The sequence below is a fragment of the Aspergillus tanneri genome (genome assembly GCF_003426965.1).
Source record: "Aspergillus tanneri strain NIH1004 chromosome Unknown AapTan_5_pilon_pilon_pilon, whole genome shotgun sequence".
NCBI lineage: Eukaryota > Fungi > Ascomycota > Eurotiomycetes > Eurotiales > Aspergillaceae > Aspergillus > Aspergillus tanneri.
This window is the reverse complement of record NW_022984632.1, coordinates 460022-472060: the sequence shown is the minus strand read 5'-3', so window position 1 is coordinate 472060 and position 12039 is coordinate 460022. Positions and strand designations below refer to the sequence as shown.

The 12039-nt window shown below is 45.6% G+C and overlaps 3 protein-coding genes across 3 annotated transcripts; 2 read left to right on the top strand and 1 right to left on the bottom strand.

Annotated features, from left to right (window-relative positions):
* Nucleotides 1-511: 511 nt before the first annotated feature.
* ATNIH1004_009568 (uncharacterized protein) lies at nt 512-1723 on the bottom strand (the record flags this gene model as incomplete). The annotated part of the gene is made up of 1 exon (XM_033574160.1): nt 512-1723. One exon carries the CDS (start codon nt 1721-1723, stop codon nt 512-514), a length of 1212 nt encoding a protein of 403 aa, XP_033422178.1.
* A 1675-nt stretch (nt 1724-3398) lies between these two features.
* On the top strand, nt 3399-4669 carry ATNIH1004_009567 (cytochrome P450; the record flags this gene model as incomplete). Its single annotated transcript, XM_033574159.1, has 4 exons — nt 3399-3710; nt 3763-3931; nt 3987-4404; nt 4465-4669. 4 exons carry the CDS (start codon nt 3399-3401, stop codon nt 4667-4669), a joined length of 1104 nt encoding a protein of 367 aa, XP_033422177.1.
* A 1303-nt stretch (nt 4670-5972) lies between these two features.
* Nucleotides 5973-10831, top strand: ATNIH1004_009566 (uncharacterized protein; the record flags this gene model as incomplete). Its single annotated transcript, XM_033574158.1, has 8 exons — nt 5973-6135; nt 6220-6358; nt 6580-6893; nt 6965-7320; nt 7392-7626; nt 7691-8993; nt 9107-10261; nt 10354-10831. The coding sequence occupies 8 exons, from the start codon at nt 5973-5975 to the stop codon at nt 10829-10831; spliced, it is 4143 nt and encodes a 1380-aa protein (XP_033422176.1).
* Nucleotides 10832-12039: the final 1208 nt, after the last annotated feature.

Below are 12039 nucleotides of genomic sequence, written 5' to 3'. Positions count from 1 at the left end.
CCCTTCAGCTAACAACCATACTTCCTTATCCTCCTGCGTAAGGCCGCTGTTGAGCTCGGCTCGTAGTCCACATACATTATATTTAAGAAAACTATAACTACTTATAATATCCACGGATACTTGGATTTAAAAGATATGGATATGATTAATTTGCTAAATTTTACAAATATGATTTATGGTCCTACCAGTCAAAACCCTTTTAACAGGTTGACTGTTTTTCTTTATTTTGTTATTTATTTGTTTGAAAGTGGTTTATCCAATAGTATCCCTATGGTCTTTCAACCGAAAATCGGATCTTTGAAAGCGCTATCGAATAAATACTAGTGAAAGACCCTATTATTGCATGGTAAAGGCCTGTAACAACAGCTTAATTCAACGGAGCAGACTGACTGTCCATTCCCGCACCCTCACAGGAGAAAAAAACTCATATCTGTATCCACAAAACATGTCACAAGGCATGCTATGATGAGCGATATAGCCTCAGGTTGGAATTTTATTTACCTCCCACCCTTTAGCTGCTTCTGCCAGACCCCTTTGGGCCACTGTGTGGTTTTTCCCGCAATTTTTGCTGAAGAGCGTTGAGTTTATACCTCGGACATTGGATATGCCACGCAATATAACCTTGTTTGAAAGATGTCCACAATCTAGCGGCCGATTGGAATTCTTTGCCACTATCTAATTCCTCAGACACATCAGCGTTGACTCCTTCTAGCCCTGCTCTTAGCCCTTTAGAGGTAACTTGTGCAAGAGGCATAAACGCATTGTCTAGGACCTGCGTGCTGCTTAACGCCTGCTCGAAAGCTTCACATAATGTATCTCGAAGTGTCCACTGACCCCCTTCGACCACAAAATTCGAAGTAGATCGTCGCAGACGCCTTGCTTTAGTAGTTAAGCTTATAAAGTTGCAGGTTTCCCCCACAATGGTTTCTTTGGGAAATGACAACAAGTCATTCCAGATATTGAGGAAGGTAATCAAATGGGGAATGGTGGCTACCCAGTGAAGTAGCGGGATTTCGACCTCACGCGAGGGCTTAAAGATAGCAACTGCGTACGCAGCCGCGAATCCAGTCAGTGAGCGGAAATACGGAGCAAACAGGTCGGTACAAGCGCTAGTTGTCTCGCTATAAGGCGTGTTATCGTTAAAGTGTGTCGGCAAATCTTTGGCAAGCCGGTTTTCTAAAGAGTTTGCGGTTATGTAGCTAGTCCATGCTATGGATCCGAGGTTCCCAAGAAATGGCTCATTTTCACCGAAATACTCCGCATATCCACTGATAATATCTGCGTACATTCTGCACCAGCTGGTCTGTTGAGGCATACCTCTCCATATATTCTGACTAAACTTTTCTACTTCTTTGCATGTTTCGGGATCCATAGTTGCATCATCCACAGTAAATGCAGCAGCGCTTGCCGTCGCCATGTGTATCTTGGTCTCATAAGATGAAAGAGGATAAAAGTACTCAGAAACGGAGGCGGACATATCTATAGTATGTCGCAATAAATATTCGTCTCTACCAGTGGCGATTGTCAGAGTGTCTCGAGCCCACTTTCTGATGCCGTCGCGAAGTTCTATGTCTTGAGCCCGGACCCGGTGATGATAGCCGATAGCCTTAAGGAGGAGAACAAGGGCATCCGTGAAACGATCAGCAATTAATATCCGGTGGGGTTCATCTAGTTCATGAATATTGTCAACGTTAAAACAGTCAAAGAGGTCACTGGAAAGCATATGAAATGGGCTCTGAGCCATTATTAAAGTATAGTATTGGTTAAAGGTTGTGACTATAGAGTGAATGGTGATTTAGGATTGGGGATAGGAAATAATAACAGAAGCGGTTCCCAGAATGGACCTAAAAGATCCGATAGCTTTCGCTACTGTAAGATAGGATAATAAAGTCATAGTTTACGTCACGTCATCCTATCTATATCTTTTCCGTTGTATTTCTCAGTAGAGGATATATTTACGAATTATAGATTAGTAAAGAAATGTGAGATGTAGACGTCATACAAAGAAAGTTCATGGTTTCGAAAAGTTCTGGGCACTGAATCCAAATAAGCACAATTAACCAGCACGATGAAAGCACATGTGGCAAATTAGCGACTAAATTGTTATGCAATAAGTTTTATAACTTACTTAGACCCTGGTACAACTCGAGATATTATAGTTACTAAATTTCAGTGATGTCAGGCAAGTCAAAAAACTTTAATTAACTTGTGACAAGCATTTTATATGGGATTAGTAGACTGGCTAGTGATATGTGGCTATATGTAAGTTTATATTTAAACAAGGATTCTTGTAAAGTTAAATGCCAAGTGTGGCATTTCCACGAGTGGCGAAGTGAATAAAATACTCCCTCTCCAAAACGACGAACGTCATGATTTTCCTTCCGAGTGGAGGCCAGAGAAACATGAATTTATTTTACTCCAAGAACCACCCGCAATGCTTTAGAGGCATATATATCTCTAAACTCAAGATCATCGGAACCCTACAAAGACGTAATGCTTATTGTTTCTGTAGTTTCAGTTTTCTAGCTTCTTATATATTACTACCGTCATAAACCGCTTTGCGGCTTTATGCCCCCGAGTTTCCTCTGGAGGCAGGGAAAAAACTCGCCATTAAAAGTTTAAAGAATGATTCTGATTAGCGTTGTTTTGGTCATATGGATCTCCTATGTTCTTGTTCTAGGAATCTACCGACGTACGCGCCTTAAATGTGAAAAGTAACAAGAACATTACTAATTCTGTCTTTAGTTTTCCTGAGCCCTCTTGCTACATTTCCAGGGCCCAAACTAGCAGGTACGTCGTAGTTGAGGTGGATTGACGTAAAAATTAGGACTTTGCACACTATGAGCATGTTACGGCTTTATATTTGTTCTACACATCCACTTTTGGAACATACATGACTCACTATTATTTATTCCTGTTCAGCATACTCTAGTTTTCGTTCTGGTTTGCTTCATCTGACAACATCTAATATACGAAATTTAGCTCTTACGACGTGGTACCAAGGTTACTATGATATCTGGTTACGAGGTCAATATTTTCGAAAAATTGAACAACTTCATGCTCAGTTCGGTATGACCTAACTACTATATTTCTGTGGATGATAAAGCTGAAAACTTGAAGGTCCTATTGTTAGAATAAATCCTCATGAGGTCCATATTAATGATCCTGAATATATCAGCAAGTTATACACAGGCCCAACTGAAAAGCGTGACAGGTATAAATGGGTGGGAAGGTTGATGTCATGTAAGGTTTCACCTTGTTGGCTTCTCTATATACTAATTTGAACTGTAGTTCACCAAGCCGCTGCCGGGACAATACCGCACGAGCTTCACCGCTTGCGAAGAGCTCCTCTTCAATCGTATTTCTCTAGAGCAAGTATTCGTCACTTAGAACCTACTATGAATGACGTCTTAAAGGATCTGCTCAGGTGGTTTGATCGACACCGTGAAACAGAGAAGGTGTTGCAAATCAACAAGCTATATCGTCTCGCCACCAGTGATATTGTCACTGAGTACTGTCTGGGAGAGTCCACAAACTTCTTAAAAATGGATGACTATAATTCTTCGTATCTAGATGCTATTGATACCAGCTTCGAAATGGTACACTGGATGACACACATTGCTTGGTTGGGTCCAGTAGTCGAGATAGTGCCTCTACGATTATTGGCCTTTTTGTTACCCAGATTAGAACCTCTACGAAAGGTATATTTGGTAAGTCTAATTGTGGAAAATATACCGTTCACTCGGGCTAATGCATACTCAGAAATGGGAGCAGCAGGTGGAGAAACTTAGATCTGCTGGAAACTTGCAATCAAGCAAACCTATTGTATTGCACGGATTATTGAACAGTGGTCTCCCACCATCTGAAAAGTCTATATCTAGATTGAGACAAGAGACTCGGGTCCTCGTGCTTGCTGGCCAGGATTCTACTGGTAGGAGGAACACCTTTCTTCGTTTCTCCCAATATAGACGCTTAACTCCTCTCAGCCTCCACATTATCGGCCATCACGTTTCAACTTCTTTCCAACCCCGAGAAGCTTTCGAAGCTGAAAGAAGAGTTGGCTGCAGCAATTCCAGATCCAGAAAGTTTTCCCCCTTGTTCCCAAATCGAGACATTACCGTATCTCACCGCCGTGATCAAGGAGGGTCTTCGGTTGCATCCAGGAGCCGTCCTCCGCATGCAGAGGGTGTCCCCAGAGAAACCCCTAATATATAGAGACACTAAGAGATGTATCACGTGGACTATACCACCAGGAACACCTGTCAGCATGACCTCATTATTGATTCATAAGAACTCCGAGATATTTCCGAATCCAGAAGCATTCCAGCCGGAGAGGTGGCTTGCTAATCAGAGGCTTGATCGGTACATGCTTGCCTTCTCTAAGGGAACGAGAATGTGTTTAGGGTATGTACTGCCCTGTCGAAGATAAGATTCGCTCCGTTAACAAGTTTTAATTTTACATAGGGTAAATCTTGCGTATCAAGAGCTCTACATCTTTCTCGCTGGCATATTTCGAAGATATGACCTTTATAGAGAGAGTGAAAAAAACACTGGACCGACGTTGGCTTTGTACGAAACAGTTAGAGAGACTGATGTTGATGCAGTGGCTGAAATGGTGGTTGCTGCCCCGGCATTGGGAAGTAAGGGTACACAAATCATTGTGCGATAAGGTTTTGTTAATTCTGGTGGTAACGTGTACTGTACTTAAGGTGCAGCAAGTTCAAGGCTTGATGAACATCACCTCCAGTGTTGCACACTCATACAGGTTGGAGCTGGATAAGTGGTTCTTGTCAGTCGCTCTAGTTCGTTCGTCCTTCCTTCGAGCGTTGGACCTCGTCCACCTTAATCTTCAACTTCACACTAATTAATGGATGATAAAGTAATGATCTGCATCTTAGGTGGTTGCCTAACGTGCGGGGGGTTCACACCCCCGAATACTTCAACCCTCTTCCTGTATTCTAGATGAGCACGAGTTAATCCTGGGCTAAGGGCTTACCTCCATGAGCTCACTCCAGGATCTTCAGAGAGCCGAACTTAGGTACTAGATAGTTGCGTTCTACAGCATCCGGTGTACAGGGTCCTAGGCCAACGAGCTAGATACTAAAACTATTTATTAAGCTTAGTATATCCGGGAACATTCAGCACCCCCTGCTTCCGAACGAACCAGGGATTATCCATTAGAGTGGAATATCAATCGATCCACCCACGGTCAATCAAGCAGTTTGGGAGTTTCTGAGTCTAACAAACCACCTTGCTAAAGACCAGGAGTTCAGAAGCTGGTTAGGCAGTTAGTTACTAATTAAGCAGAATCCCCTAAATCTTTTAGGTTGTTCCGGTGCGTCAAGATTATCTCGAGCTTTTTTGAGCCTCTTCGATCGAACAGAGACTTCGTCGGATTAACCTCAGACGCTTTATCAGCCCAGCCAGGCCTGCAAACCTTTAACAGTACGGCAATCAGCTAGATCTAGAGAAATTCTGTCCTCTGCTCGTCTGTCTGCTAGGCGTTTATTTAATAAATTACCCTTGACTATTAAGCACCGCAAGGATAGTTACCGAGAGTGGTAATGATACTGTCTTGGGGACTTATATTAACCAGCTCCTATTCTACCGCGGTATTGTCTATCGTTTAACATGTTTGATTAAACACTTCAAGTTATTAGCCCGGCGGCCTTGCTGAAAACTCTTTATCAAGCACAACTAGCTACTAAAATAGGGGTCCTGTAAACACCCCTTTACCTCCTGTTCCTCCGGTGTATCATGCGCAAGATGCGTTGGCCCAAATCCTTACCTTAATAGCCCAGATAAATAACCAGTTGCAACGACCGGAAAACCGAGATAATAACTAATCCCAACACTGTCAAGGACCGCCCGGTCCGCCCGGCGATCCTGGCTCTCCAGGTGGTCCAGGCGATCGCGGACCTCCTGGCCTCGCGTGAAATGGAACACTTGGTGACCCCTGGAAAACAGAAGCAATGGGCTACTTCTGGCCAGACCTTAAAAACAACGTCGCGTTGAAACAGGTGAATAACCATGTTTACTACAAGGATATCAACATATTTGTGGATATAGTTAAAGACGTAACATATACAGGTAAGGAGATGGTGAAAGCCAATATTTGGTCTCTTAGAAAACGAGGTTGGAAACCGTCACCAGCATTTTTATGTTCGATGATTAGGTTGACTACTTCACTCTCAAATTCGACCTGGTTCGTTACAATAGTCTCGCTGACGCCGGAACGGAATGCCACCATTTCGATACTGTTTGAGAGTGCCCGTCCAATCGGGCGATTGGGGTTCGGCGGGTTCATTGTGGGGGTCCGTATTTATGCTTCCGCTCCTCAGTTGGCTATATTTGCAAGGTATGGGGGTCATTTCCGTTGCGATTTATCTGACATGCCAATACACTAGAAGAATATCCACATTCAACTCTCTCCCCTCATCAAAGAGTCCGAGCTGAGTCACCTCTGACTTGAAGTTGACCTTTCCCCTTTTTGGGAGGCCGCTGTGACTCACGCAGGGGGAAGAACGACTACAAAAACACAGCCGCATCCTAAACTGACCAGATTTTCTCCTTCCTCAGATTTTTCAGCATTCACATTCAGTCCAACAATTTGCCATCAGCGATTGTTCCAGCAGCCATGGAGCGAGTTAGGAAAACCTTCTTCGACCCTTTGGCGACGTCTAAGGCTCGGATTCGAGAGTCCTTAGCGGGACTTCCTGTCGGCTCTGCACACCCTTTCAGCCCGGAGCGCATTCTTCTTTGTCGGACAGAGAGCGGCATTGATGAAATTGATGTCTCTTCCTATCCAGAAGGCTTTTTTTTCAGTGCCGTGGATCTGGGGGAGATGGGCGAGATCCTTTTAAGACGAATGGCTGGCTTCCGGTCTCATCTGAGTACGCCCTAGGTCCTCTCCTATCCTACTTCTAAAGATCTCCGTCAAAGTATAAATAGTAACTATTACAAGGCGTATTTGAGGACTTCCATATCCAGCAAGCACCAGCTTTAACTTTCAAGATCCCAATAGTCTCAGGGCAAATTACGATCTTGGCAGTCTCTGAAAGAACACCCACTTACTATGACTTCTGCTTCGCCGACGCAGACTGTAACGCGTGTTGCTGGCTTGCAAGGAAAACATTTCCCGGCATAACCCATAGTGGCGATATCCTCAATAGGCAAGATCTCCTAGATTATGTCACCGTCAACAAGGACTCTCTCACAGACAAAGAGATCTGCGTCTTCATATCAGGCTACCAGACTACGCAAATCACAAGGTTTCTAGGAACAAACCCTGCACTGCTCGTTGCCAATCATGTAGATAAGGTAACTTCAAAATGAAGCCTTGTTCATTCTTTCTTGTTTGGGGCGGGCACGAATTGACTTATTGTTGGAAGGTTCTCTACATCATCCCTGTACCGTTGGACGCAGCGACAATTAGAGACGCGACTATCTGCTGTCCTTTGGTAATAAAGCGTGATGGAGACTCGTTGATCTGTTCAATACTGCCAACTGCAACCACAGACCGAGACATGATGTGCTCCAGCGACAAGTTGGTGAGCCCTGCCTTCCCGGAGGCGATTAAGCGCGCCGACTTCACTATCTCTTTGCCTCAGCCAACCGTCACACGAGGTAAATATGTTCACTTTCTAACCTGACGGACTTGTAAGCAAGGGTGATGCTTATACAGATGTAGTCGCAGTGGATGACCCAGGTAAAGAAGATACGGGCTTGGATTCAGAAAGTCTGCGCATGATCATCGCCAAAGAGAATGCTGTCCTCACCACAAATTCGGCCACATTGCCTTCATTCCTTGCTTTGGAAAACACACAGATCATAAACTTCGGCACTGGTATTGCGTTTGAGCTACCAAATGAGAAGCTGCCCAGTAAAATTCAGCCATCCGCTGTTGTCCTACCCTGCATTTTTGGTTCTCAGCTTCAAGGCCCAGCGCTGTTGGCCACAGGAACAACCCCCTCAAATGTTCCATTTCTCGACGAAACGGCTCTCCGCGACTACTATGAGCAGCTCAAGAATATTGTGGTAATTGTTGACGACCGAATGACAGATAATGCCCGTAATCTCGCAACTTCCTACAGGATCAATGCACCCTTTATCGTGCAACTCAACCCGGAAAATGAACCCAAGAATACTGACGATGTCCTGTCGTTGTTGAATTCAGCCAACATTAATGCGGTAACAGCACTTGCAGGACCACAGTCCTTGGTTCTGGTTCAAGTCTCTGACAAGTATTACTTCTATAGAGGCCTTGCTAATCGGGCCCACCTTAACACGTCCAGTCTAGTGTTTGGTTCAGATGTAACATCCATACTCGAGTCTGTAGGAATAGACTCCATGATATATCCAGGAGTAAAACGAATAGTTAACCTTGACGATTCAAATACGATCATCCTCCCAACCTCGGGGCAGTTCATCCTGCCTGGCGATCTTCAGAAGCTGATCGAAGAGCTTCCAGTCGAAAAGGTCCATGACATGGAAGAAGATATATCCGCAGTAGTTACACAGCTACAATCGCTTTTGAACCAAAAAGATCTGCTGGAACTCTCCAAAGCCTTGGTGTCTGCATTCTCCGCAAACGTCAGCAACGTGACGGCTCCATTGCGGGACGCCTACATCACGTTCCTGGCACAGGAATACAAAATGGAAGATCCAAAATTGGTCCAAAGGAAGAACGCATTACTTGGAGATTTAAGAAAGAGCACGAAGGAGATGCAAAAGGCTCTTGAGCCGGCGATTTCAAGCTTGGCCAACATGATGTCTTCTCAGACGACTTCGAAGCGAACACACGATCTGAAGCGACTTGTTCGGCAAGCCCAGATTCAGGGAAATGTCGAGGCCGTCAAGTCCATGACTTTCGACACTCTGGCGGGATATCTTGAAACATATGCGGCAGAGATGGGTGTCATGCTATTGAATATTGAGACCGTGCCATATCGCCAGCTGTTGGGTAACTTGAAAAATGCGGCCATTGATGCCAGGTATGCGCAACCAGCTTGTTAAAGCCTTCCCCCATCTGAACGGCTTTTCTTTCATTATTAAAAATTTTCCAAGACAATTTCCTCCGTATAGCGGCGCTGACCTTAATTTGTAGTCAATGTTGCGAGCTTGACTCGAGAGTTCTGTATCTCGAAGGATTTGACGCTGGGATAATCATAGAGCAGTCGCAGGGCAACCATACTGGCCCGCTTCGAAGCCAAGCCGGATCCTCCCAGCCAATTTTGGCGGTGCCTTACCTGAACCAAGGAAAAGGGAACGGATCCATGCTAGCTTGGGTCTGCTGGGATGAATTTGTCAACCTCAAAAGCCCTTACACTGTCAGATGGATGGAGAAATGCAATGAAGCACACATCGCTGCGCTAAGAATCATAATGAGACAGACTATCAGTCAAGCAGTGGCGTCCCGAGAGCACGACATTCAACCTGGCAGCCCCGAGACTGGTCATCTTATGAGCGCATTGTTGATGGCGGCCATGACGAAACTCGCCGCGATGAGGATAAGTGCACCAGTTGTGTTAGACACGGCCGAAGATACTGTCACACGATTGATGCGAGGACTCTTTGGCAATCTGTTGACAATAGCGGGCTCAGGGGTGCGTCCTCTAAGCATGGTCTGGCAGCTATTTGGTCTGAATCCGCAATACGACATTCCAAATAAAGATGCTGAGTGGATTTGGTACGAAACCGTCGTCGCCTTATATCCTTACACAGGCTGGCCTCTGAAGCAGTTCTACGTGAACCTGGAGAAGCTTCTTGACAAGGTCATTGTCCGTGTGGTCACCAAGAACGAAAAACTGGCCGAGATCAAATTAAGCCGTACAGCTGAACTGGTCAGATATTGCAAGCTCCGAAACATTCAGCTCGACCATTCTCGCACAATTATTACCGCTTTTATGCGAATGCTGACAACAGAGAATATGGACATCGCGGCCGTTGCAGCACGTCTGTTAGAGCAGCTTCCACAAAAGTTGGAGAAACAGTCTCGAAGCTACACAAGAATGATCAAGTATCTCGAGCATCTCGCCACGGGAGGTCAACGGTGCGTCCATGACGACCTCGTTACCGCCAACGTTTACACCAGGCGCTCAGCTGCCTTCAGAGAACTTAAGACTGAGGTGTCAGAAGCGTGCGGGCGCAATGATTGGACTAAGATGAAGGAGTCCTGTCAAGCGCTGGTGGACAAACATGCTGAGATTGCTGCTCTCTGGCATGTCTCTCCTGAATTATTGAAGATTCAAAACATAAAGGTGTACAGAGATCTTTTGGAAGCGGACTTTGGAGACGATGTTGAGCAAGAGACAACAGCCAAAAAAACCAGAGGCTAATCAGCCAAGTTCTTAGCGATGCAGAGAGAAGCCGTGTTCCTTGGCAAGTGGGGAAGAAAGGTCAATTCGGTGACAACATTGAGCCCCTCAATGAGGCCTTGCTCCATGAAATTCTGACGGGGGAGAGGCATGGACCTGTCGCAACCATCGATTCGGATGAGAAAGTAGCCGCAACGACAACAGCTATAGTTGAGCAGAACACAGACGAAGAATTCTCCCAATTCAAATCGTCACTACAACCTCATTTCATCGCCACAATGCAGAAGAGCCTGACGGCTGAAGATGTCTGCGGTATTACCAAGATTCCTGTTACCGCAATGCGTGTTTTCATTAAAGCTCTTAATCCTGAGTTTGTATGGGAGGATTTGGGGCAGAACTTCAAGGCGGTAATTCTGGGGTTATTGAAGGAGCGGTCGAATCGGGCGGAGAGCCGTCCTGTTCAGAAATTGTTGGATCTGGAGAGTGGGAATAAGGCGTTGCAGATTGAGGGGTGACATGAGGGAGTTGCTTTAAATGAGGCTAGGAGACATGATAATCGGCGGCTCATAGCACATGGCGATAGAGCCGAGTCCTCGGCTTGTGCCCCCCCAATGGTACGTGAGGTGGGTGTACAGTCAAGCAGGGACCAAAATTCAATGGCTCCATCGCTCCTGGAGGGTGTTGTAAACTGGTCGCAAGATGTCTGATGCTATTGTAAACACCACTTTGCCACTCTTTGTTGATCGCCGTTGCAATCTCGCCTGAGTCCGTTTTGACTGGACAATAGCCTGTAGCACTCCTTCTCTCCGAGCTTCTCGCATTAATATGCCATCCATGTAGGTGTGGATGTAAGTCTCTTCATTGAGACTGTTGCTGTGGGGGTAGCCAGCTTCATTTCCTTTGTGGTTGGCGGCGTGAAAACTCCTCCCAGTTCCGGCACAGCTTGGAGTCGTTTTGAAGCGAGGCACCCTGTTACATATCAGTGTGGGTTTAACAATATAATATTACTTAGGATTAAAGTGGCAATGGCCATATGATCTGGTATCCACCACACAGGTATTCCACTGCACAGACTTCTCGCTCCGTAGCATCTATTATAACCTATGCTTCGGCCTGTTTCAACTAGCACCTGAATCTTGCGTAGATGGATTTCCTAAAGAGGGGCACAACCTCCGCGCAGCTGTTAAAAAGACTACTTTACATTTCGCATACTCTGTCGAGTATATCAGGAGCCCTAATGACACCAGAAGACCCCAACTACTTACTGGCGCCACAAGTAAACATAATTTCGATCCACTCCTGGATCTCGTACCGCTATGTTTTTGGCAGTACTACGTCAGGTGCTCGAAGAGTACCTGTCGCCCTTTGCACCGACATGTATTATACCAGACCACGTTTCCTTTCCCAATCCACATCACCAGCTAATGCGAACATGGCTGACTACTAGGCTCGAGCGCAATTTCTAGAAGCTGGCTCCTGCAGATACAGTTGCCACCATTTGTGATCGATAGCCACCTATGTCCCTGGAGGTTTTACTGGGAGATTGGCAAGAGTGCGTAATGTCATTGGGACCGGACCGGTTACCAGGATGTCGAAATTCCTGACAATTTCCGTTGGATAGGGAAGACGTTCCATGTGTACGATGACGTGGGTCCCGTTTTGTCCTGCCTGTCAGTGGTGATGTGTGGCACGGTCTGAAAGGAGAACAGCAAGGGGTTGGTGG